We start from the raw sequence: 25,561 nt of genomic DNA, 5'->3' as shown, positions 1-25,561 counted from the left end.
TCGACGAGTCAACTGGTGGGACTCTTCATGCAGTGCCCCTGTTGCGGTTGCGCGAAATCAGGCGCCAACGCGCACACTAATTGCCGCCCTGGCGGGCCGGCCCAATCAGCAGGCGGCAACCACCTCAACCAGCAAGCATTATGAAACGGCTATTCTTGGGAATCGTTAAGCGGGTTAAGCAGTGTACCGGCACCATTCCCATTGCCGCTAATTCACGACCGGCGAGATATAGGGGAGGAGGATGGTTGTTGTTATTTAGGACGAAGGCATGGAGCTCTAAAGGGCTGCCATCGGTACATTTCCCTTCCAGACTCTCTCTTCTTCTACCATTCCGCGGCTGTCTTCTGTTGCGGCCCGTAAGGCCTTTGTTGTCGGAGCGGCGTGTTTGATCAAGTGAGGTTTGTGCACGGCCCACGCGGAAGGTTCTGGTTTGTCCGGCGAGTGAGGTTTGTCCGGCGAGTGAGGTTTGTGCACGGCTCACGAGGAAGGTTCTAGTTCATCTGGGACGACTATAAGAACTACATCTTCTTCTTCTTCCGACTGCCTTCGGATCGGATCCCCTCGCGTGCGCCCCAAACCTCCAGATCGTGCATCAACATCTTCCTCTCCTTAAGCATCATCTACCGAAATCGTTTCAGCACGTACCTACTATATAGACTATAGTTACCTTTTTGCGCAGAGATAGCCATGTTGGAAAGCATGATATCCGTGGAGGTCAGACATCCCGAATCTAACAACCGGATGTTTTCTAACGGCGGATTGAGTTACAGCCGGCCTCCCACCTCTTCCCTCCCTTCGCGGCGACACACAGCATACCATTCGCCAACATCCCCGAGCTCCCGGTGCACTCGAGCGACCACATCGAGCTCCCCGGCAGCATCTTCATACCCAAGCACACACTATCCAGCCACCTCACAGCCGAGCTCGATGTCTCACGGTTGAACCGAGTGCACGACTACCTCTGGCTCGCAGGACGAGCCGGCCACATCCGGCAGCTGCACCGACAGCGGATGATGGAGCGCGAGATCGTCGTGGCCGAGCAGACCGACCTGCACCTCGTGCACCAGCACGGCAAGATCTACATCAAGCCGCTACCACTCTTCCTAATGGACTACAACTTCTTCGCCGCGCACCTGTGCACGCCGGCGGCGGCAGAGCTGCACGCCAGCGCTTGCGGCCTCCTGGCCTCCTACGTCGAGATGATCCTGCACGAGAGCGACTTCCGGATCGCGGTGGAGCGGGGACTGCTGCCGGCGGACATGCTGTGGCCGCAGTGGGCGGCGTTTGCGGGGAGTATCCGTGCGCACCTCGACCTGGTCGCCCGCGACCAGCTGAATAAACGTTACGTCTACGGCGAGCTAAGATGTGATCGCCTCAACTGGATCTACCGCCTCACTTCGGGCGAGATGATGCGTGGATACCACTATATCTACACCGAGTATGGACACTTCTTTGGTCGCAAGCTGGGCTGGCTGATCTTGGTGTTTGCGTACATCACGGTGATCTTGACGGCGCTGCAGGTGGCGCTGGGAACGGCGCAGGGGACACAGGAGGGCTCGGCGCTGGAGGGGGTTGGCTATCAGCTCTCGATGATCACAATATATGGCGTTGTAGGGATTGTCGGTGCGGTGTTTATTGTTTTCTTGGGGCTGCTCATCGTACATCTGAAGTTGACGCTGGTACATTGGAGGCGGAAAGAGGAGGAAAGAAGGGCGGCCGTTGGTAGAAGGAAACAGGGGGAAATGGAGGCGGTGGAGACTTGCAAAACATTAACATAGAGTCATAGACTACTGTACATAGTATGTTCTAGAGATAGATACGAGATATGAGATATCGACATTAGCTAAGTACCTAATTGATACTTACCGTCCTGTGAGGTATATACGACAGTAATGCCGTCCGAGTGCATTGATGCTGGCAGAGTAGCGCACGCCAAGTTGCCAACACACTCCTCGACAGCCATCTTTGAGTGCCAATACAACAATGAGTACGTACCACTGCCTCCCTGACGGAGAAGCACGTTCCGTTACACGCCACCATCACTCTCACATCATCTTTCCCCCCTCTGCTCAATTCTCACTCCTATGCGGGAGAGCCTACATCTGCTCAAGAATCCAAGATGTAACACCGTAGTCCGTCAGCGGGGCGGAAGAAAAACATGCTCGTGCTCGTGCTCGTGGTCGCAACCACGGTCCACGGCAGGGGGCCGAAGGGGCAATTCCTTCAGGTTCATTCCTGAGGCATGTACATCACGAAGCCGCCTACATACCGTCCTACAAGGTGTGAAAAAACGCCTTTCCCGCACGTTGTACCGCCTTGCCACCTGGACTCCAGTGCACTTCAAGAGGCTTCCAGAAGCCATTCTGGAGTCTGGACGGAACCCTCCCTTCGAATCCGAGTCTGAGTCCGTGTATCCCAAAGTTCCACACGTTGAACAACCCCTTTCCTGAACACGCAACAATCACAACAAGGGGCCAGGCAGTGCTCCCGATAGTCCAGACCGGAGTCCGGACTGCTGTCCGGACTATCCAGTCCATAAAATTGAAGGGTGGTGTGTAGTCAGTCCGTCCAACATTTTGCCGCCCGGACTACCGTACAGTCGAAGCCAGTCGACTACCACTTTCCGAGACTGTGGGGGTCGAACTACCCACCTTGTGGCTACTAACGGGACCGTAATCGGCGTACACTCCAACGGGTTGCAACTTGAGCATCGATATATGAATCATGATCGAGGGTTCCAACTTCTGGCTGGCAAGATCTTGACAGAATCGCACTCGAGTACCTACCTAAGGTATTTGAGCATTCCCGCATTGAGCGCAGAGACGGAACGTGTGTTAAGTAGGGCTAAAATTACTCTCTCTCTCTCTCTCTCTCTCATCGCCGCTACGGCCGCCGGCGCTGCAGCAAACATGGGTGATGGATGACGCACCAGAGGCACTAGAATGTCTCAGAAGCTGGTAACGGGATGGTCTTGGAACTGGTATCATACATACTGGTAGGGCGGTATCAATACGGGAGACTACCACTGTGTGGTTGCACTGTGTGCGGAGGATTTACAATAGCTGTAGGTATTATAGACGTATAGAAAAGAGTTCATCACTGAGTTCAAAGATTTTCTATTCAAACTGCCGTCCGTCCAGTCCTAGTTATCAGCCGCGCAGACTGCACAGTCCAGTCCGACTGATACCGAAAAAACGGACTGCACTGGTCTATCGAAGGCACTGAGGCCAAGAAATTTCGAGTCCTCGGCGCCTTCAGGTAAGATGAAGATATTCATTCACGAAGCCCCCTCTCTCCCTACATAGAATGTCACCAAGCATTCCGGAAGGAAGAAACGTGGTCCACGCGATGCGGTGTGCATTTTTTTTTGCGCCGTATTGGCCACGAGAACTGTTTCTGCACGCACTGTCCAACACGAAAGATTCCTAAGCCCGCGGGTTTAAACTGTGAACTTTTGCAAGATATCTCGACTCTCGACTCGAAGGTGAGGTGTTGTATGATTAGCGTTGTCATGTCACAAAGCTTGACTGAGCTTAACACACTACCATGCACCGCTCTAGCGACTCTGCGGCCACACCCTAACTAGCAGTATCCTGCTAGCAAGAGGGCTTGCATACCGACTTCTGCCATTCAGCCTGTTTAAAGCATCCGGAGCTAGAGTAGACGGCGCCCCGATTAACTATTATGATTTTGGTGGCGTTTGTCGGACATGAACGTAGCGCCGCAACAGCACTCTGGGCAGGGCACCCGCTAACTAACGTACGTACTGTGACAACTATTCCCAACGGAGTAACGAAAGTACATAGATACGCAGGATACGATAGTGCTGGGTAGGTACGTACGGTACATAGGATGTACCATAGCCTCGGAACATTGTATTTGCGCTTGAACTACCGTATGCACCGCTGCTATTGCATGCTGCCGCAGGCCGTGGGTATTAATCCGGCCGGAAGGAAAGGCGACTGACTCGGAAGGAAAGTCTTCCGTCAATAAGAATTAGGCTCATGATGGATAGATAGATGAAACGGTATGTAGGTACAATACATAGCGGCAACTACTAGTGGGTACTTAGGGAGGTACATACGGTAGTCTGTTCCCCCACAGCACTTCCCCACAGCGCTTCCCCCTCCCTCCCCACAGCGCTCACCCCGTCCCCCGCCCCCCGCCCAGCGAGACTTCCCCGATGATCGCTCCCCAATTACGCTACCAGTAGGACGGCACACACATCCGCACAACTCAGGAGTCAGCTCGCGTGATGCGTGATTGGTGAGTAGGAGCAGCAGCAGGATACCGGTATACACCCATAGATACATAGAGTACAATACATATATAGAGTCTCAATCTGCGTGAGCCTTGCAAGTTACCTACATACATACAAGCGAAACGCAATGATTTTCCAAACGGCTGGGGGTTGGTGGGGGGAGGATGATGCCCCCCTCCCCGATGGAAACCTGGTAGAACTTTGTCTGGAAATTCCAAAACTGCATCGTGGACCATGTCTATGGGACTGAGAAGTTCCACAACACATACATACCGTACATACCGGTACCCAAGAAGGCATGTGTGCCTGCCTGCCTGGCACTGCACTGCGATCCGTGGTTCCAACTTCCGGTAGCCGTTCGATGTCCGTTCGTTTCATTCCTTTCGGCGGACTCCGACTGAATAGTCAGAGAATGTGTCGTGTACACAGTCATAGTCACTTCGATGCCATAGCTAACCACCGTAGCGTCGTAGGTGTGTATGTACATAGCGGTGTTTGTCGACTCCTTGGTACGGTAGTTGAGATAGTTACCTGTCTAGACTCGTGAGTAGAGCGGAGTAGAGTAGAGTAGGTGAGTTCTTGGGTACGTATCCTTCCTATCAGCCAACAGTTACCGGTAGCGGGTAACATTCGGACGAGTACCGTAGCCGGTGGAACGGGAGGGGCGGGAGGCTTTCGGAGTCGAGTGAGTCTGCAGTCTAGACCGTAACTGGAGATGTTTCGACTCCGCTCAAATCTCAAACAGGAGACGAGAGTTCCGAACCTAGAATCCCCTCATCCCGCTCTCCTCCTCCATTGCGTGCATTCGATATCGGAGTGGGCACACCGCCACGCCACCTCTCCGCACACACTCCTGTAATGAATGCCAGTCCAGCACCGTACGGCATTGCCGCTCATTCTTCGATACCGGTATGTATGCGTGTATGTGCATATGAGGTACGGTACGTATCACTCGCCCGCAGACCTGTCCGGACTCCGTAGTTTAGCGGATGGACGTTGAAATTTTAAACTCGGCACCTCCGTTTTCCCCGCGGCGGCGCTAGCGTATTGCTCTAGTTAGATAGCGCGTGTGCGGTCATCGGTGCGCTAGTTAGTGGCAATATATCCGTTCTGCCGTGGGCCAGCCAATGGATGGATGGCGACGTGCAAGATACCAGGGATCCAGGATGTCGATTCTCCACAGATACCTACCCCGCCATCTTTCTTTTCGCGCTGCTGCTGCTCTTCGTCGTCGGTAGGGGTTTGAGTTGGGTTTGGATCAGACTACGGCATGATAGTGTACCATGTAGCGTCTCCCTCCAGTGAGGTTGCGAACAAAGTTGCGACTGCCTGCTTACGACTGCGAGTACGACGAGCGACGACCGCTCTTCCAGTAACCGCTCGCCCCTCCCGATGCCGTCCGCGTGATACGCTGGCTTGGCGGACCCTTCCCTCCCCTCCCTTTCGCAACCCTTTCGCAAACAAATGCAGCTGCAAGTTGCAACGCCCGGGTATGCATGCGTGATGCGTGATGCGTACATAGCAGCAGCGCGGAGAAATCTAACAAACCTGGGGCCCGGGGGATGGGGGAGAGTGGGAGGAGTTGGCAACTTGGCTCAGCTCCACTCCCTTTATGATAGACATGCATGCATGAATGCATCGTCGTCCCAGAAGCAGAAGAAGAAGCAGAAGAAGAAGCAGAAGAAGAAGCAGAAGAAGAAGCAGAAGAAGAAGCAGAAGAAGAAGCAGAAGAAGAAGCAGAAGAAGAAGCAGAAGAAGAAGCAGAAGAAGCAGAAGAACAAGAAGACGGGTCTTCTGACGTATCACAATACTTGCATTGAACATACCTACCGTATGTATGTGTGGATGGCCCGCTCTGCTGCTGCTGACGGAGGACGGTTGCAACTTGCAACTTGCACATCCCTAAGTTTGAGTGAGCCGGAATCCATGCTGAGTCGGGATCCATGCTGAGTCGGGATCCATGCTGACGCCGGATTGGCGGGTGGTGGTGGTGGTGGTGGTGGTGGTGGTGGCTCCACGGTCGATACCCTCGGGGACGAATCGGTCGAGCGGCTTTCGTACCGTACTTGTTGGTGACTTTTTGTTTTTTATGTTTGACTTTTGTTTTTTCTGTGGGATCGTTCTTATTCCTGGTGTTGCGTTCTTCTTCTTCTTCTAGGCGTCAGGTTTGTGAACAGGAAGTGAGATGGCCTTTTCGTCGTCGTCAGAGGAGGAGGAGGAGGAGGTGCGCACTGCGGAAGCCTCGAAGTAAGCCTGCCCGAGTACCTTAGCGGCTGATTTGTCGTCGTCCGCTGCGGCATCGTGCAGCCGAGGTGCGCAAAAACCGCTGTGGCACGTTGCACGTGGCGAGTGATGCACAATGAACCTTTCAATGTTCGGCCTGAAGAGTAGACTACCGGTACGTTTGACGAGGCTATGCCGCTATGCCACTTCCCTGGGCCACCTCCACACCCGCACCCGCACCACCACCACCGAGACAGGCGGACGGACGGACAGACAGCCAGACGGACAGCCAGGCAAACACCCGATACCAAGGCACATCACAGCGCCGCCCGGCTTCTTCTTTCTTCAGCTAATCCTTTATTCGCGGAAATATTCCACCTGCCGCCTTTTTTTCGCTCATCCTTGATTTTTCGATTCGCGGAAAGCGGTTCACCTGCCGATTGCGGATAATTTCCAGGGTGGGAGGGGGGGCTTACGCGCAGATGTCACGGGTACCGTCTCCCACCTTGCCACACCCCCCCCCCCCCCCTCCCCTCCAGGCTCCAGGCTCCAGGCCTCTCCCCGCCTCCCCGCCGCCGCAGCCCGGCTGCGTCAAAAGTGAGCCAATCCGTATGCGAGCCGAAGGCGGGGCCGTCATTTACTCCGTACATAGAGTGCGAGCGTATGTGTGTATCATATGTACCCTAGACATGTGCAGTGCTATCGGGGTGTCTTCAAGCCCCCATCCTTCCCACACCCCCATACACCCCAGTAACTGAACCGAACGATGATCACTGAACGGACTGTGCGTTTTTTTTTCTTCCTTCACAGTTTAGAGTGCCGTCGGTAGAGTAAGTAAGATGTATGCAGGTAGGAACGTAGGTAGGGTACTACTTACTCTATTCCATGCTATGCCATGCTATGTGTGAACATATGTGTATGATACATGCATCCTCTCGCCTTGTTGGCACGCATGCGATAGATATAGTAGATGGGACTCTGGAGGGAGGGAGTAGGGATACACCCTTGTGTCGGAATCCCCTCCAGACGGGCATTCCCCAGCTGTATTCTTCCCTTTCGTGGGGAATGCGGACGCGCACGCAAGTCATACGAGAACATTGACATCCGAGCGATCTGGGATGTGGGGATTCTGCTACTGCTGCTGTTGCTGCTGCGAATGATGCTGCGCATGGTGGATGATGATGGGCATTCCCATGTTGCTTTCTCGACTCACCCTTCAACTGCCCCCCCGAGTTCTGAGGTTGCTCTCCGCAACTCTGGTCGATCAGCAGGAATCCGAGACCGGTTCTCGGTATCATGATGAGCAGTGTAAGCGTATGTACCCACGCAAGTACTTGGGTACCTGTATCTACCTACCTGGAGGCTGGGTGTGTATACAGCGTAGAAGTGCCGCTACTGGTATATACGCAAAGTACATAGTGGTAAATAGTCCAATTGCTTATCGACTCCACTCTCGATGTAGGCACTCAACCTAAGCCACCTATCGTACTCTTAACGAAGTCCCCAAGTCCCTAATTACTTACTCCAACTTATTTACCGATACACTAGGTACTCTACTCTAACTACTCTAGCCCCCAAGACCCCACGGTGATCGACACCGGTACGGCTGGATTCGACCGGGCCAGAATCTCCAAGAGTCCAGGCAGTAACGTTACTAGCGGCGTAGGTAGTCAGTCGGGTTCCCCGCTCCGTAACACAGCTGGATTCTGGCCGTACATAGCAGGTAGTGGTGGTGATGGCGGTGGAGGTGGTGATGGCGGTGGCGAGCAAGAGTGCAAAACTTCGAATTCACGCATGCGCAGTAGATGCTGGGCAGGGCGGTTCTGCAGTCTGCCCAGTGCCGGCCATGTGTGTCCCTCGCAACTTTGGAAGGCTTGCTTTGCTTCCATCGCTGTGCGATAACTACATCTTACTTGTGGCCACAGCCAAGGCGTAGAACAGGTACGATATGCGGTAACGCATCCGTATGCATGGCGTTCAGTGGCTGCCGCATGTGCAATCGCGCAGGTTTCGAAAGCGCCGCCGCTTCCTGCAGGCCGAAGCATCCTCCATACCCACTCTACTATCATGCTAACTAGGACCCTACACACACTCGGCGGATCATCAGTGCTTGCCTGTCGACAGTGATGGAGGCCACTACTGCGGAGAGCTCTCGACGTTGCAACTTGCAGGCTAGGTACTATTCTAGTTACTGGGGACCCGTCGATTCCACATCCCACCACCGCCTCCATTCACCTCCATCACCATCACCATCACCACCACTAACCACCACCGTTGTTCTCGCCACCTGCCTCCTTGGTCCAGTTTCCTGTATGCTCCGCTTCCAGGAATCCACCCCATGCTCCATATACACGCTCGCTCGTGTGTCATGCAATCAATCGGGAAATATGATTCGTTTTGCTCTGCTCTATGTGTGCAGCTTGGCTTAGGTAGTTAGCCTGTCTCTGAATACTAGCCGGCATCCTGTGCGACCCCCGTATGTAGAATTCAATGTGCATCTGCATTCCCGGTCTCCCATGCCGTAGTCGAGCCTCCACTCTCTGTATCTCCCTCTCCCTCCCTCGCTGTCTCGCTCTCTCTCGGCCGTCCGCAGCAGGGGGTATATATTCCTCCCCACCCCGCGCATTCACTTTCATCCTTTCGTTGTATCTCACCATCCCGTCCACTGTCTGCGCCCACAGACACATCAAACATCCGGAACCATGGCAGACGAAAAGATTGAGCCGGCGACCCACCATCATGATGCCGCCATCGCCGAACATCGCGGCGGCGTGGCCCATGTCGACCTCAACAAGAATGTCGAGGCCAAGTAAGTCCCCCTTGCTCACTCACTCGGAGGCATGCGTCGACGGGTGGTTGGTTGGTTGGTTGGTTGGTTGGTTGGTTGGTTGGTTGGTTGGTAGTGCAGAGGTGACTGACGCTCTCGCTCTCTCCCGAATAGGATCCAGAACCCATTGGCCGATATTCCTCGCGAGCAGCTGATGCGTGACGTCTCTGCCTTTGCGACCGAGCATGGCCTGGAGGAGGCTACGGGACTGCTGCAGCGGGGCGCTCTGGTTGCCCAGGATCCGGCAAACTTCGAGTCCGTCAAGGAGCTCACCGAGGAGGAGAAGGAACATCTCCGCTTCGAAATCTCACACAAGTGGAAGCACCCCAACGCACTGTACATGACCATCATCATCTGTTCGATCGGAGCTGCTGTCCAAGGATGGGATCAGGTACGCTACTTCCCCCCCACCCCCGAGTGGCAATTTCGAGGTGAAGTGGATTGGCGATGCTGATTACCGGTTCCCCCGCTGTAGACTGGTTCCAACGGCGCAAACCTCAGTTTCCCCAAAGAATTCGGTATCGGCCATGGCGATGACCCAACTCAACCCAACCACGACAGGGACAATTGGCTCGTGGGCTTGGTCAATGCCGCCCCTTACATCGGATCTGCTTTCATGTGCGTACCATCCTATACATATCGGGTTGTTGTTTTGAGGGTAGTGGACCAGATTGGCTGACTGTACGACAGTGGATGCTGGCTCTCGGACCCCATCAACTTCTACATCGGACGTCGCGGTACAATCTTCATCTCGGCCATTTTCTGCTTGATTACACCTATCGGAGGAGCAATCTCGCGTTCATGGGAACAACTTTTCATCACACGTATTCTAATGGGTATCGGAATGGGCCTGAAGGGCGCTTGCGTTCCAATTTTCGCTGCCGAGAACGCACCCGCCGTCATTCGTGGAGCTCTGGTCATGAGTTGGTATGTGCTTCGGATTGAGATCTCCCCAAAAAGAAAGAAGAAAAGAAACGTACGGTTGCTGATAGAAGATGCAGGCAAATGTGGACAGCATTCGGCATCCTTCTGGGTTTCTGTGCCAATCTAGCCGTTTTCGATGTTGGAAAGATTGCCTGGCGCCTGCAAATCGGTTCTGCATTCATTCCCGCTATCCCTCTCACGGTCGGCATATACTTCTGCCCGGAGTCGCCTCGCTGGTACATCAAGAAGAAGAGATACCAGGATGCTTACCGCTCCCTCAAGCGACTCCGAAACTCGGAACTTCAAGCAGCTCGGTAGGTTTGATCGGCGGGGTTACATACTTACCTCGTGCACCTACTGACCTTCTTCGCAGTGATCTGTATTACATCTATGCACAGTTGGAGGTTGAGTCCGCCATCATCGGCAAGACCAACTACGCGACAAGATTCATCGAGCTCTTCACCGTTCCTCGTATCCGCAGAGCTACCCTGGCCGCCTTCACCGTCATGATTGCCCAGCAGATGTGCGGTATCAACATCATTGGTATGCAACCCCCAGAATTCCCAGATAGCCCCATCAAGCTAATCCTTTCTCACAGCTTTCTACTCCTCCACGATCTTCGTTCAGGCTGGTGCCTCCAACAAGGAGGCCTTGTTGGCTTCTCTCGGTTTCGGAGCGGTGAACTTCGTTTTCGCATGGCCTGCTATCTTCACCATCGACACGTACGGACGACGAACACTGCTGCTCTTCACCTTCCCTCAAATGGCATGGACACTTCTCGCTGCTGGTTTCTGTTTCTACATCCCGGAGGGAAGCAAGGCGCATCTGGGGCTCATTGCGTTCTTCATCTTCCTGTTCGCCGCTTTCTACTCGCCCGGTGAAGGACCCGTGCCCTTCACCTACAGTGCCGAGGTTTTCCCCTTGTCTCACAGAGAGGTTGGAATGGGCTTCGCCGTCGCCACTTGCCTGTTCTGGGCGGCCGTCCTTTCCATCACCTTCCCACGATTGCTAGCCGCATTCTCGCCGGTTGGTGCCTTTGGCTTCTATGCCGGACTGAACGTGTGCGCGTTCGTCATGATCTTCCTGCTCGTAAGTTCACACACCCCCCAACGGGCTAGACTGTTGCTACGACATCCGCTAATCTTTTGCGATTCAGGTTCCCGAGACCAAGCAGAGGACACTTGAAGAGTTGGATTACGTCTTTGCCGTTCCTCTCAGAAAGTTCATGAGCTACCAGACTACCAAGGCTTTGCCGTGGTGGGTCAAGCGCTACATCTTGAGGAACAAGACTGCGAGACTTGAGCCGCTGTACCACTTTGACCGTGGTGTCGAAGGTCGCGAGAACGACACCGACTCGGAAAACAAGGAATGATTCACGGACTTTTAGAAGCATGATCTGGACCTGGTTTTTTTGTTGTTTGCGACTTTTTAAGAAGGCGATGTTGTTTTTCTGAAGAGAGCGAATATAGTAGTAGTTTACTTTGCCTTGCTTGACGATTTACGAAGTGAATAATCAACTATTGCCCCACTCTTGTGAATCGGGTGATGATGCTTACGCGTGGTGAGACGTGGTGATGAGAAAATAAGCTCGTGCTACCTGCCGCTCGCGTAGGACGCTGCATGGCTTGGTGAGCTCACGATCGAACTACGAGTCGATGGTTTGCCCAGGCTCTTGGAGGATCAGTCGAGCTCCTGTACTCTACATAGAGGATCTTTCGGAGTGCCCCCGAGATCACCAGGTTGGTTATTGAGCTTTAGTAGATAATCAGACCTTCTGTATTTAGAAACTTGTATGTAGATGCCTGGAGTAGTTTCCCACACCCCCGCCCCCGCCCCGCCTCCACCACCCAGACGATATGTACCACCGACATCACCGATAGTTATCGCGATTATTATTATCGGCAGAATGTTGTCGTGCTTACTCCAACTAGAGCCAAGAGAGTCTAGAGAGAGTCGAGAGTCAAGCCTCCCTAACGGGAACTAACGGTGTCGATCACTCCATCCGTGGTCCCTGCACGCCGGGCCTGGACACCCTGCAAATCCCTGGGCAGTGCGCACCCTGCAAATCCCATCCCATCGCATGGAACTTGGAAGCAGTCATCATCAAGTTTTGACTCCCTGCCGCCGCCGTCGCCGCGAGAGCAGCCAGCAGCAGCAGCAAACTCCCACTCAATCCAAACCATCCTTTTGTTGTGTGTTTCGGTCGTCTCGTCCATTTTCGCCCCCCGCCCCCTCCCCCTCCCCCGCCTGACGCGTGTGTGTGAGTTTCGTGTGCGTGTGTGTGTGTGTGTGTGTGTGTGTGTGAGAGAGAGAGAACAGCAGCAAAGCAGCAACAATGTCCGGAGTCACGTACGGCTCGATAAGCGCGCCGTCGAGCGGTGGCGGTCTCAGCGGCGCAGGAGCGCAACGCTTCAATCGCGGACCGGTAAGTTTTCCGCGCTCGCGCGCCCATGTGCCTACCGTAAAAACATCCCCCACCCGTTCAGAGGCTCACGTGCGTGTGTCCGTGTGTCTCGCCGCCCATAGAGCCGAAAATCCTCCGTCATCATTCCGTCGACCAACACGCGCGTGCAAGATCGCAGCTACACGCTGGCTCCTGAGTACCGCCCCCCCCCCCCCCCCCCTCCTTCTTCTTCTTCTGCTGTGCTGTGGGGTGTAGCTAAACAGGGTGCGAAAACAAAAAGACAGCACTCCCCCCGCGTCCCGGAGCCGTCGGAGACGAGCTCGCTGTTTGGGCGCGCGAGCGTGTCGTCGGGGAACGTGAATGGGAGTGTGGTGCGCGCTACCGGTGCCGGCATCCGCCGGCTCGGAGCGAAGGCTTGGAGGTTTGCCAATAGCAGGAAGGCGAAGATGGTGCTTAAGTGCTCGCTGGCGTATTTTATTGGCAGTTTGGCGACGTGCGTTATTCTTCCTCTTCTTTGCCCGTGGTAGGCTGGGGAGGCTGGAGGCTGGGGAAGGGGGGCTGATGGAAGGGAGACAGATACGTTACGCCGATTTCGAGGTTGCTGGGGCATTATGATGGCAAACATTTGGTGGGTCTCTTCGAGCGAGCGAGAATGCGGATGGTTGTTGGGTGGTTTCTGACGGGTTACGAAACTACGCAGGTTGCTACGTTTGCTTGTTACTTCCATCCAGGTATGCGGACATGGCGGACATGGCGGAATGGTGATGTGTGGGGCATACGGTTGACTGATGTGTGGTCGACTACTAGCGAGGACTGCGGGAAGTATGCATCAAGCAACGATATATGCCCTCATAGCGTTTGGCTACAGTATGCTTGTTTCTTTCGGCAGGTAAGTCGTCGTCGGCGGGGAAAGTCCACGTCTTTTTTTCAGCGGAGGTCTGATTATCTTGCAGTATGGGACTGTCGGTTTTGTTTGCCAGTATGGATCTTATAGAACTAGGTAATCCGCCAAGTGAGCCGGAACTTTTCTGGGCAGTGGCTGATTTTTATAAAAGGCCACGCGTTGATCCTCATCATCTTTTGCGGCGGCGGTCTGGGAGTAATTGGTTATGTCAAACATACGAAGGCCCATCCTACCGTCAATGTGGCGTGCTCGATGGCTTCCATATCGATCATCACGATCCTGACCAAAGAAGGTGCTCATCCAACTCGTAGTCTGTCTGATTTCTGTTTCTGATTTGCTCAAGGCTCCGTGCAACTCGGCCACTTCAACGCGGGGAAAATCGCGCAAGTATCGATGATCCTGCTGATGGCAATCGGCGTATCATACTTTGTATCCTTCGCCCTGTGGCCGACCTCGGCCGTCAGCGAGCTCCGCCAGCTCATGATCGACTCGATGGATGCGTTCTCGGGATCGCTCGGGGGGATCACCCACAGCTTTCTGCGCGGCTCGAACGAGGATATCGACAGCTTCAAGTTCGCATCGATCGAAGCCAGCCACCGCACGGTGTTCAGTTCCTTACTCAAGCATCTCAAAGAGGCAAAGTATGAGCATTTCGTCCTGGGCACCGAGAAGCAGCACAGATCGGAAATGCTGTTGGTCGAGAGCATGCAGCGCCTCTCGCAGAACATTGGCGCCCTCCGGAGCGCGGCTATAACACAGTTCTCGCTCCTGAAGGAGGTCCGCGAGCGCCAGGGCTCGGATCCGATCCCGCTGGATGCCCAGACGAAGAGAGATGCAGAGGCCAGGCTGCTGTTTACCCCGCCGTCGCCCATCATGGAATACATGCCCGCCGAGCAGGCGTTCGGGGAGACCTCGGATTCGGATATCCCCGCGGAAGAGTCTGCCGACGAGGATGCGCTCTCGCCATCGTCTATTGTTTTTAAGGAATTCATTTATCACCTTGGTCCCCCTATGGTAAGTCTAACCGTTAGGATTTTGTGTATGAGATATTCTAATCCGCGTTCAGAAATCACTCGCCTACACGCTTCGCGAAATGCTCGACGAGCTGCCGTTCGGGCCCGCGCCAGCGTACAGGATCGAAACGAACCCGAATTTCAAGGAGAGTCTGGAAAGCGCCATCAATCTGTTCAACGAGAAGCGCGCCGAGGCGCTGAACAACCTCTACCGAGGCGAGGTAATCACCAAGGCGCAATCGCTAGATGTTGCTGCAGATGTCGAGGAGATGGCGGCGAGCTGTGGCTACTTCTCGTACAATCTTACAATCTTTGCCGAGGAGATGAAGACGTTTCTAAGTGTGCTCGAGGAACTGCAAAGGCTCCAGGAGAACAATGTCAGATCGTGGGAGTGGCTGAAGTTTTGGAAGAGGCTGGGGAAGAAGACGCCCGTGAGGGATATGGAGGAAGGTAAGTCGTCACGATGCGTTATGGGATAGACTCGGCTTATGTTCTATGTAGAGGCACTCCTGCGCACTCCAAGCCAGGAACAGATCTATTCTCTGCAAAAACGACGCACTATTCCAAACGTTGTTCTGCCACCGGAGGCTAAGGTCCCGGTCACATACAAACTGTGGAAAGCGCTAGGTGCCCTCCGGCAGGATCACATCAAGTTCAGCGTGAAAGTCGGAGTCGGCGCAGCGTTGTATGCAGCCCCTGCCTTCATTCCTGCCACAAGGCCGACCTTCACACTATGGCGTGGAGAATGGGGTCTCGTCTCTTACATGATCATCATGTCCATGACGCTCGGCCAAACCAACAGCTCTGGCGAAGCACGTGTTGTGGGTACCATGGTCGGCGCGGTCCTCGCACTGGCTGCCTGGATCACGTTTCCCGAGAACCCCTATGCGCTGCCGATATTCGGCTGGATGGTGTCTCTGCCGTGCTTCTGGATTATCCTCAACTGGAAGCAAGCCACGTTTGGACGCTTTATCTTATTGACATACAACCTGTCGGCACTGTACGCGTACTCGATTTCCCTGTCGGACACGGACGAAGACGACCCGGACGACGACGAGGGCGGCGTGAACCCCATCATCTCGGACATCGTACTGCACCGCTTCGTCGCCGTGACAGTGGGCGTGCTCTGGGGGCTCTTCATCAACCGCATGATCTGGCCTCTCAGCGCGCGCTCACAGCTTAGGAAGGGACTGAGCGTGCTGTGGCTGCGCATGGCGCTGATCTGGAGCCAGGACCCGCTGAACTGCCTCATCGACGGCGGCGGCGGGGACACGCACGAGAAGAAGTACAGGAGCATCTCGGACGTGCCATCGCTGCAGAAGGCGCTGATCCGGCTGAATGGCCTGGCTGCGGCGGCCCCGCACGAGTATAGACTCAAGGGCCCGTTCCCAACAAAGGAGTACCAGAACATCTTGAAAGCGAACCAGGCCATCCTCGATGCGTTCCACGGAATGAGCGTCATGATCGCAAAGGATCCGCGCGCGAATCGCAGGGAGACGGATATTCTCAACCACACGAAGAAGGTGAATCCTCCCCCCCCCCCATAGGAAGGAGCGGTTGTTTCCCCGATCTGGCGAACTGACTATGATCCAGGAACGAGACGCCCTCTGCGCCCGCCTCAGCCACTTGTTCTATGTTCTTGCCAGCTCCATCCGCTTGGCCTTCCCGGTGCCAGAGCACCTGCCGAGTCCGGACAGGGCGCGCGATAGGTTGCTCGCGAAGCTGTACGAATACCGTACGCAAGTGCGAGGGACCGAAGGAGAAGTCGATGAGGACTTTGCCATGGTTTACGCTTACGGTAAGTTTTCGACTGCATGTGTTTGATACCTACGATGGGGCAAAGCTAATACGGCGAATGCAGTCTTGGTCACGGCGAGGATCTCGGAGGGTCTGGATGAGTTGACGTGCGCCGTCGAGGCGCTCTACGGTGTCTTGGAGGATGAGATGCTGGAGATTTAGGATATCGAGGGCCTAGCCCGCTGGTGATGGCAGGAAGGGGTGTTTGAGTACTGCAGCTGCAGTTCAGCGCTAGCCGGCCGTGTAAATTAGATGTACTTATGTTTGATCAAGCGAAATGATACCCGGACATTAATCTGCAATATCAAAAGTCATGACACCTTCAACGAGAATAATAGTTTTTGTGAATCTCGCAAGCCATCACTCGTTCTCGTGAGAATCGCCCGTTGCCAGTGGACCGATTACACCACAATCCCCCGATTTCGGAACCATGCATGCTTACTGGGGAGCGCATCCCTAACGCGCACCTCTCACAGCCTGCACCTTCGGCAGCGGCACCTGCTCACCAGCGGGAATACCCGTCTCCCCGAACCTCAGCACGGCCAGCAGCACCTCCATCTCAGCATCCATCCTCTTCTTCCGCTCCTTCTCTCCCTCATCATCCTCGCCCTCATCCACGACCCACTCGTCCTCATTAACCGTGCCCCCCTCCCGCTCCTCATTCGTGACCACCACATCAACCCACTCCCTGCTGTCCTGCACGTCCCCCACGATCTTAGCCGCGGAGCCCCACAAAGCCTCGACGCGCACGTCGACCGCCGGCGCCTGCAGCGCTGACCAGACCAGGTCGAACGTCTCGGGCGGCGGCTTCTTTGTCAGGAGCGTCGTGAGGAGGATCTCGTGTGTGGACGCCGGGAACGATGGTAAGGGGTACGTCGTCATCGCGGACGAGGAGTGCAATGGGAAGTGCGTGTGCAGTGCCGACGTCACTGAGTCCATCGTCGAGGAGAGAACGTTGAAGTGCGATTGCATCTGCTCCCTGGGTGGGGGTGAGCGGGCGGGGTGTGCGTGGAGTGGGTGGAGTGCGGGGCTCACCATGGAGGCAGCTCGTTCGGCTTGCTGAGGATTAGGGTCCGCCGGAAGGAGTCGAGCGATTGAACTAGTTGCTGTAGGCGCAGGCGCGTAGTGTCGAGGGATCTTTGCGGGTGGTCCATGGTGGTTGTGGTGTGAGTTGTAGAGTGAGTTGTGGTAAGAGGTAGTTGTGTCTGAAGAATATGGAGATGTGGCAGAGGCGGAGGTGGAGGGAGTGTTGGAGCTAGTGGGTGAGTGAGGGGAGGTGGTGGGGGTTGGATAAGAGGTGGTGGGTGGGGTGAATGGGAGTATGAGTAGTTGGTGTTGGTTGGTTGGTTCCGGGGCGACGCGACGTGATCGTGAATAAGTGTCGTCAACCCTGAATCACGTGTCAGGCATAGTAGTAACCACGGGGATGCAGCATCAACTCCCTATTCTCACTCGGTTTTCACACTCATCACTCACGGTACCTACCCACAGTCTGGCCCCACATCCAGGACTTGGTCCAGGAGCAATCAGTGTCCAACGAGTAGAGGCAACTTCTCAGACGGCGGAAGAATATTGCTGCATATTTAAGGCCAGTCTACGGAAGGTTTACTTTACACCTGTCACCCTCCTCCCCACCCCCAGAATTACTAGTATGCACACCCAAAATCGAAGTGAAATCATCATCTCATTTAGTAGTCTATAGTCTAAACTGGTATCACGGACCTCAAACAAATCTATTTACAACAAACGCCGCCTCTGTATGTACTACTTCTTCACCCCACCCGGATACAACCTCGAGAAGACATTCCTACTCCAGCCATCCCTCTGAACGACCGTCTCCCTAACGAGCGTATAGCCCCCCATCTTCGGCAGCACGACAGCCCAGAAGAGCCAATACACCGCTCCGGCGGCCAAAAACGCGATGCCCACTATGCAATGCAGCCAGTACGGCAAGTGGTCGTAGATGTTCCCGCCGTTGGCGGGAGGCACGAACGGTGCCGCGATGAGGTATACGTTGGCGAGGTTGAAGATCACGGCGATTGGGAGGGTCGCTTTGATCGCTGGCTTGAAGTCCGGGAATGACGACTTGTTCAGGTAGATGTAGATCAGACCTGCCGACACGAAGAAGTTGACGATCGAGAGCGGGTACGTAATCACGTTTAGGATGAAATCTGGCATGCGTTAGTCGTTTTGTACGGTTCATTATCAAGGGCGTGGGGGGGATGTACTGTAGGCATCACCGGGAGGTGGAGCAAGCATGATGATGACCGAAACCAGCCAGTGCTCGAAGAGACCGGCAAGCGGGGCATCAAAAGGCTTGTTGGATGCGAAGAATCCAGAGAAAGGAAGGACGCCCTCACGTCCAAGCTCCTGAACAACTATAAGAAGAAGTCGATTAGCATCTGGATTGTCAACGGGGGATCGGCGGCCTTACTTCGTCCTTGCGAGAATATAACGCTGAGCACGTTGCCAAACGCCGATAGCGCGACGAAGACACTAAGAGCTCTTTCGGCTGTTCCGCCAAAGACATTCCTGAAGAACGACGCGGCAAGGATACGGCCAGATGACAGGATCTCTTCCTTTGGTACGGCAGCAACTGCATCAGTCAGCGAGAGTAAATCTCAAGCCATAGCACAGTTGGAAACCCACAGTATGCAATATTAACCAGCATGTATAGTATTCCCACGAGTAGCAGAGCCAACGGTGCCGCGATTTTAAGAGTTCGCACTGGATTCCGCGTCTCGCTCAAGGCCTGGAAATGTCAGCTTTAGGGATCCAGAAGACCGAACCGTACATACATAGTTTGCGTTCGAGTAACCAATGAACGACCACATGACATTGTAGAGGGCGTTGACCACGCCGTAAGCACTATTGGTAGTTCCAGCAAACGCATTCGAGAAGTTGTCTGGCTTTTCGACTTTCAATACACCTCCCAGAGCCGCCCAACCGGACACAACGATGATCAGAATGATCAACAGCTTGACGATGCCCAAGAAGTTCTGGAGCCGGAGTCCCCACTTCAGCGCCAGTCCGTGGATCAAGAACGCCGAGGTGATGCATGCCAATCCGACGCCCCTCTGGTTCCAGCGGTCGACTTCGACATTCGCGGCGTGGAGGATGTATTCGCCAAAGACGACGCTGTTGGATCCCGCCCATCCGAGCAGGAACACGTACGAAGCAAACATCCCCGTCGCGAGGAACTTGGGATGTCGGTAGACATATTCGAGATAGTTTTTCTGGGCACAGTAGAGATTAGTCAATGGCTGCGAGGGCTGCTGCGGATGTGCCACTCTAGCTAACCTCTCCGCCATTCCGAGGAATAGCAGTGCCGAACTCGAGGTAGACCGCCATTCCCGTCGCCGAGATAGCCATGCCCGCGACCCAGAGCAGCAGTGCGAGGCCCACGCTCCCACTCAGCTCGAGAATGGCACTTGGTGTTGCAAAGATGCCGGTACCAACCATGCGGTTGAAGATCAGAAAACACGCACTGACGAGCCCGATCTGCCGCCGTTCGTCTGTAGTCTGCTCAAAGACCTCGCCATCCACTGCGTGCGGAATACGTATCAGCCGCTGCCGCCCCCGTTGCTGGAGTGTCGAGGCTAGTTAGAACTTAGGTGAACTCACAAACCGCCGCGATGGCATCTGTCCTGACGGGACCGTGGGCCTGCACGCTGGCCGACCCACTCGGCGCATCCGCAATCTTTCCTGTATCCCACATCCCGTTCTTTTTGATCCAACGAATGCTACCTATGCAGAAACTTGGGGCGTATATAGAGAACCGAATCGACGAAAGCTTCAAGTCCGAGTCGGCCGCCTCCACCACGGGGAGTCGGACATCTAATAAACCACACGAGCACGCGAGCACGCAATCCAGGCCCGAAAATTCTTTCCAGTTACCTACTGTTAGGGTCCGATGGCGTGCTGGGTTGGGTGGGTGGGCATCGACCGTGTGAGCCGAAAATTTTGGCCTCGCCTCGAGAGCCCGTGCCAGGAAACAAACAGGAACCGGCCGAGCACGGACCCAAGATTAGGCCGCTTTGGGAGATGTTCTGGAACTACTTTACATACATAGGTGCGGCGGGTGACGGATGGTGGGCCGACTCCGTGAAGCCTAAGGGAGACACTCGCACAGCTGGTTGCCCTAAACGGGAGCGCATGGGAGCGCTGCCGGTGCGATTTCGCCAAAGTCGCCATCGATGGATGGCTCGGAGGGGGCCGACGCAACGCCCCCGCCCCCCGCCCGCCAGGTCAGGCCGCCCGCCCGCCACGGAAGCGAGCGCTCGTCAGATCGTCAGACGCCATCTATGTACACGTACTCTACGCATACATAGTCGTCACAGTAAGAAGGAAGCAGGTCTTGGAGCACCCTGTTCCTGTTCCTGTTCCATGCCGAAGACAGCATGGCATGGTGATGGCCAGCGGCCAGCCACAAAGTCTGGCGTCTGGCGATGGTCTGCTCTACTCTAGTTCCGCGGGAGATCAACAGGCCCATCCCTTGTTTGGGTAAGGCGCAAGCTGGGCGCCAGCTGGGCGCGAGCTGGGCGCAGGTGCCAGGAACTTGATATGTATGACATGTGTTGGCTGTCAGATCAACTCACCCGTTCCCACTGCAGTGCATTGGTCGATTGATCTTCGCCGGGACTGAAGGGATGAGTACTCTACTTACACGTACTGTGAAGAGTAGAGTACTGTAGATCTACATGTATGTTGTGTACGAGTACACACGCAGATACCGTAGCAACGTCTAAAGGCGTCACCGCCACCTTGAAGTTCCTCGAGAATACCTACCTCCATCCACAGCAGGGAGACGGAGCACCCTCGAGTCTCGCCCATTACACCATTACACCCTCAGCCAACTCTCCGCCTCACTCTCCACCTCTCCAATTTCACCACGCAACCACGCAACCACGCCCATGGCGTAGGCACCGTACACACTAAATACGAGTGTGCACAATGCACAAGATTCAAATCAAAAACCCCCCATTCTACCCGTGCCGTGATATCTCAGTACAAAAAACCAGACAAAACCAGAAAATGCCAAAAAAAAAGAATCCCAAAAGCCCCCCTCCCCTAGGATGGAAGGAAGGAAGGAAGGAAGGAAGACTGCAGGCGGATAAAGAAAAACAATGTGATGTGATGTGACCCTGGTATCCGGATCGCATCGTCAAAGGATATTTACCGAAAGATAAAAAAATGAAAACCCCCCGAAACGAAAAGAAAAGAAAAAAAGCACACGTCACGCCCATACCCCCGCAAAAATATGCACCGAAATTTCACCATCCATCCGCCCATCCATCCAACCAACCATCTCATCCAGCTACAATTCACCCCCATCATCGCCATCTTACAGTACAAGCTCTTGCCAATGACAGAGCATATGAAGCGCGCTCCAATCCAGAATGCAATGAGAAGAAAGGCTGATTTGGAGAGGGAAAGCCCCAAGCCCCAAGCCGACGCCGCAGGAAACAAACGATACATGCGTCCATGGCGACGAAAGAAGCTCTTAGGGTATAATAGGTACAATACATACCGCCTCGCCCGCCCCCTTCCTCTCCCTTCCTCTCCTCTCCTCTCCGTCACCTGCTCCTTCTCCTTCTCCATCTCCTTCTCCATCCATCAAGACGAGTGCTGCATCATCGATGCGGCGACCACGTCTTGAACTGTCGCGGAAGCACGGACGGCCGAGAACTGTCTCGGAGGCAGAAAATGGCGACGAGTGGCGATACATTACTGCGAGACCCACTCACCGCCCCTCTTGACGAACTTGTCGAGGAGCAGCGTAACATCCGCCAGAACGAAACGACAAATGTAAAAGCCAAAAAACTCTGCGGCATGCCGATGGCTCAGCTCCAAGCCTATGCGTAGTTTTATGGGTATTTTTTGCGGCATCGCTGCTTCGTCAAAAACCGTTAAGCGATCTGTTCGGGTATCGTTAGCGACAGTTCCCTATACCTATCTATCCATAGGACGGAGGCTGCAAACCTAAGATTTGAGCCGAGTCAAACAGTTTTGCCAGAGCAGCAATGTAATTCGCCTGTGGCCCACCAAACGTCACCTGGTCTATATCGCGCTTCGGCTGCAAAGAAGTATTTACGCCAGCACCCGCCATCGGCAGGCCGCTATACGACGATTCACCATTCGCCGCGGACCCCGAGCCGCCAAAAGTCGAGCCTAGACCATTGCTTGACGCTTTGGTACGTAACTTCCTGAGCGAGAAATACTTTCCGCCGCCACCGGCATTCCCAACCTTCGTGGTCACCATGTTGTCATTGCTCTCGGCCGTCGAACTGTCGCCGTATAGCGACCTCGCGCCGATGCCACCCACTTCGTTCCCAAGTTTCTTTGACAGCACCGCTTGTGCACGGTCCAATACGCCCTCTAGGGCCTGCATCTCCTCGAACACGGAATTGACTTGCTCTTGCTTGACGTTCGCAAGTCTCTGTAACGCGGCAGTAACCAGGTCGCAGGCATTGATCTTGTCATCGATGGCCTTTATCTTTACTCCTTTGATGTACCACACCTCTCGCGGAACGAATAGTTTCGTCGAGACATATCCGCCGTGAGGGTGGGCAATCGTTTGGTAGAGGCAGCGCATCAGCCAGAATGGCCGAGACAGAGGTTCCGGAGGGCAAGGCTCTAGAGGAGCTGGTCCTGATAGATCGGCCCCGTTGGCTGGCATGGTTGGGGAATGCATCTTGCTGTCGAAAAGGCCCATTCCGCTACCAGAAAGACCAGCCGTTTGCGGCGGATAAAGGGGTGTCATCGGAATATTAGGATTGCCGGGCGTTACCGACCGAGGGAAGCCTTTGCGGAGGTTGGATGTGCTTGAAGATGAGAACAGACTACTCTTTGGAGTACTGGGAACATCGAATTCAGGACTTGTCAGATTTCTACTCCGCAAGCTGGCCGAGGAGTGGATTTGCCGCAACGAAGGAATCCCGGGTATCTTTGGGGTGTACCCTATCCGGGCCGGTGATTCGGGCCCCGATGCCATCGCGATTTCGTTGGACAAAGTTTTCTGCAGGGGTGCTGTCGAAAACCCGCCATGTTCGTGAATAGGGGGCGATAGCGGCCTGCCCCCTTTCATTGTTAGGGGAGCATCGGTGTCGGTGTCCTGGTCGTGAGATGTACCAGGCCTAGAAGCATCATACGAGGGTGACTTTGGGGGGATGCTCAACGGTTGGATTGGCGGTAATGGTGGCTGTTCTGTTGCTGCAGTGGCCAATGGCGATGGCCCCTGTACCACGGTGGTGGGAATTGGCTTCGTGTCTATGGTCGCCAACTTGGATGTGCTTGAAGTCTCGATCGTGAGCGGTTCCACAGGCTCGGACAGGTTTGAAAGTCTGCGGCCTCGCACGCCGATGGCCTTGTTTACGGTCAGTCCGGGGGTGATTCCAGTCGGTTTGGGTAAGTCAATCCCAGGTGCAATTTCGGCAGGCCCAGTTATGGCCAACCCAGGAGCAATAATTGGGTGTTTGATTCCGTTTGACGGCGGTGGCGGAGGTGGAGGCATGGTTGGCGACGGGCCAATATCTAAATGTTCTAAATCCTCCGGTGGGACAGGAGGGGGCAATGGTGGAGGAGTCGTTGGAGTCTCATCAACTGTTGTCAAAGACATGCTTGTAGTCATATGCCCGGAATTCCATGTAGTGCCCGATGAATAGCCACTTGACGAAGAACCTCTTGCCAACGTCCCGTCCGAAAACTGCGTAGAGGTTGACTCCCGGGGTAGAGCCGTCTTCGTATCGAGATCGAAATCGAAGTCCAGAGTGTACCCTCTGGTCATCTCCTCGACCATCATTCTTTCCTCCTCGGAATCGTCGTCCTCGTCATCTTCCTCGTCGTCATCGGCGTCGTCGTAGAAATCGACATCCGATTCCCTCTTTGCCTTGATGAACATCCGCTCCTTTTCAATCCTCAGGCGCCTCTCCCTCTCCTTCTGTATCTCCAACTCCATCTCGAGTTCCACCTGCCGTACCCGTTCTTTCGCACTTTCAAGGTTTTCCCGCGGGCTTTGGTGCATAAAATCTGTATCTTCGAAGGAATAGTCGATCACATATCCTTCGTCGTACGCCGCCTCAACGGCCGCGTCGAGTTGCGCGTCGAAATCGTCATCCAGGTTATCCGCCGGACCTATTGGCTCCGGTGAACAAACCGACTTCCTGGTCCAAAGAGGCGATGGCTCGCCAACAGAGCTGCCAGATTCATCAATGGTGTTCAGCCACGACGTTGAAACCTCTTCACTCGCCTGTCGCGAATGGCTTTGCATCAATGACCTGGAAGATCTCGAGGAGGCGCCGGACGATGACCGCTGGATGCCATAATCCACAGCCTTCCTCGGAGAAAACCGTGGCGACAGAGCGGCAGCACCGAATGTGAATGACTCCCTGCTTCCAGGAACAGGTAGAGATTGACCAAGCCCCATGTCAAACCCAAGGTCATGCTCTGGCTCCAGTACAGGTTCCAATACCGGTGAGCGAATCGACCGCACAGGCGACAATGGTGCCGGAACGAAATTATGCGCCATTATGTTGCGTGACATCGGTAGAGGAGGAGGATGCGGAGGAGGATGCGAACGCTCTTCCGACACACCATCCGGGCTCGTGTACAAGGAATCGCGCCGCGGCGGCACCGCCGTTCGTATAGGGCTGCCGTAACGATCGTCTATCGAGGGTGCAGTGGAAGGCACAAGAGTCGATTCATCGTCTTCAACAGTGTATAAGCTGGCGCCATCCGTGAACTCTTCCGTCACAGGGCGCGGAGGAAGACTCCGTTCATACTCCTTATGTGGAAGAGGCGGCATTGCTCGTATCTCGTTCATCCGCTCCATATAGGCATCCTTCTATTGGTTCGAAAATCGCAATCAGCATTCACAATCACGCCTCGATTTCAAGCCTTGTATTCTCCTCTCCCTTTTTTTTTTGCCACGTCCCCAACTCCTAAAAGCATGATCTACTGAGGTGCTTACAATTGCCTGAAGCTTTGATCTGTCGTTATCCCCGCCAGTCCGGTTCATGACCTGACTCAACAATGCGCAAGCATCACGATAGGCCTCCATGGCCCCTTCAAGGTTCCCCGCATTGTCCAAGGTGACCGCCGTATGGGCTTTTTCCAGCGCGAATCCCAACATGGCCTTTTGAGACTGTGATCTATTACGCGATCCGCTTCTAACGTGACTCGGCGTGGAAGAACCCGGCTGAACGCGCGG

At 54.7% G+C, this 25,561-nt stretch overlaps 7 protein-coding genes across 7 annotated transcripts; 4 read left to right on the top strand and 3 right to left on the bottom strand.

Annotated features, from left to right (window-relative positions):
* Positions 1 to 230: 230 nt before the first annotated feature.
* Positions 231 to 1,878, top strand: BZA05DRAFT_382431 (uncharacterized protein; the record flags this gene model as incomplete). Its single annotated transcript, XM_051482115.1, has 3 exons — positions 231 to 398; positions 496 to 714; positions 771 to 1,878. Coding segments are annotated over exons 2-3 (1,030 nt in total), but the record flags the coding sequence as incomplete, so codon positions are not given.
* Positions 1,879 to 5,890: 4,012 nt separating this feature from the next.
* BZA05DRAFT_432639 (uncharacterized protein) lies at positions 5,891 to 9,026 on the top strand (the record flags this gene model as incomplete). Its single annotated transcript, XM_051486226.1, has 9 exons — positions 5,891 to 6,092; positions 6,439 to 6,508; positions 7,024 to 7,081; positions 7,295 to 7,314; positions 7,756 to 7,792; positions 8,033 to 8,153; positions 8,208 to 8,332; positions 8,410 to 8,425; positions 8,563 to 9,026. The coding sequence occupies 9 exons, from the start codon at positions 5,891 to 5,893 to the stop codon at positions 8,658 to 8,660; spliced, it is 747 nt and encodes a 248-aa protein (XP_051344383.1). The 3' UTR covers positions 8,661 to 9,026.
* On the top strand, positions 8,990 to 11,929 carry BZA05DRAFT_382426 (uncharacterized protein). Its single transcript, XM_051482114.1, has 8 exons — positions 8,990 to 9,293; positions 9,426 to 9,702; positions 9,787 to 9,929; positions 10,002 to 10,238; positions 10,313 to 10,549; positions 10,609 to 10,778; positions 10,834 to 11,324; positions 11,392 to 11,929. The coding sequence occupies exons 1-8, from the start codon at positions 9,187 to 9,189 to the stop codon at positions 11,605 to 11,607; spliced, it is 1,878 nt and encodes a 625-aa protein (XP_051344382.1). The 5' UTR covers positions 8,990 to 9,186; the 3' UTR covers positions 11,608 to 11,929.
* Positions 11,930 to 12,570: 641 nt separating this feature from the next.
* BZA05DRAFT_470033 (Fusaric acid resistance protein-like-domain-containing protein) lies at positions 12,571 to 16,672 on the top strand (the record flags this gene model as incomplete). Its single annotated transcript, XM_051487877.1, has 12 exons — positions 12,571 to 12,660; positions 12,762 to 12,835; positions 12,920 to 13,132; positions 13,216 to 13,370; positions 13,447 to 13,528; positions 13,593 to 13,639; positions 13,695 to 13,835; positions 13,887 to 14,557; positions 14,610 to 15,006; positions 15,058 to 16,079; positions 16,150 to 16,354; positions 16,418 to 16,672. The coding sequence occupies 12 exons, from the start codon at positions 12,571 to 12,573 to the stop codon at positions 16,513 to 16,515; spliced, it is 3,195 nt and encodes a 1,064-aa protein (XP_051344381.1). The 3' UTR covers positions 16,516 to 16,672.
* BZA05DRAFT_382418 (mediator of RNA polymerase II transcription complex subunit 8-domain-containing protein) lies at positions 16,673 to 17,695 on the bottom strand. The gene is made up of 2 exons (XM_051482113.1): positions 17,389 to 17,695; positions 16,673 to 17,332 (listed from the first exon to the last, which is right to left on the bottom strand). The coding sequence occupies exons 1-2, from the start codon at positions 17,505 to 17,507 to the stop codon at positions 16,810 to 16,812; spliced, it is 642 nt and encodes a 213-aa protein (XP_051344380.1). The 5' UTR covers positions 17,508 to 17,695; the 3' UTR covers positions 16,673 to 16,809.
* A 373-nt stretch (positions 17,696 to 18,068) lies between these two features.
* On the bottom strand, positions 18,069 to 20,499 carry BZA05DRAFT_428043 (APA family basic amino acid/polyamine antiporter). The gene is made up of 8 exons (XM_051486082.1): positions 20,313 to 20,499; positions 19,978 to 20,193; positions 19,654 to 19,898; positions 19,152 to 19,589; positions 19,003 to 19,105; positions 18,788 to 18,949; positions 18,582 to 18,731; positions 18,069 to 18,524 (listed from the first exon to the last, which is right to left on the bottom strand). Exons 2-8 carry the CDS (start codon positions 20,069 to 20,071, stop codon positions 18,118 to 18,120), a joined length of 1,599 nt encoding a protein of 532 aa, XP_051344379.1. The 5' UTR covers positions 20,072 to 20,193; positions 20,313 to 20,499; the 3' UTR covers positions 18,069 to 18,117.
* A 1,581-nt stretch (positions 20,500 to 22,080) lies between these two features.
* BZA05DRAFT_330420 (uncharacterized protein) lies at positions 22,081 to 24,253 on the bottom strand (the record flags this gene model as incomplete). Its single annotated transcript, XM_051480536.1, has 2 exons — positions 22,081 to 22,271; positions 22,336 to 24,253. The coding sequence occupies 2 exons, from the start codon at positions 24,251 to 24,253 to the stop codon at positions 22,081 to 22,083; spliced, it is 2,109 nt and encodes a 702-aa protein (XP_051344378.1).
* Between the last annotated feature and the right edge of the window lie 1,308 nt (positions 24,254 to 25,561).

The sequence above is a fragment of the Tricharina praecox genome (genome assembly GCF_024521635.1).
Source record: "Tricharina praecox strain CBS 144465 chromosome Unknown BZA05scaffold_1, whole genome shotgun sequence".
Lineage (NCBI taxonomy): Eukaryota > Fungi > Ascomycota > Pezizomycetes > Pezizales > Pyronemataceae > Tricharina > Tricharina praecox.
This window is presented reverse-complemented; position numbering and strand designations above follow the sequence as displayed.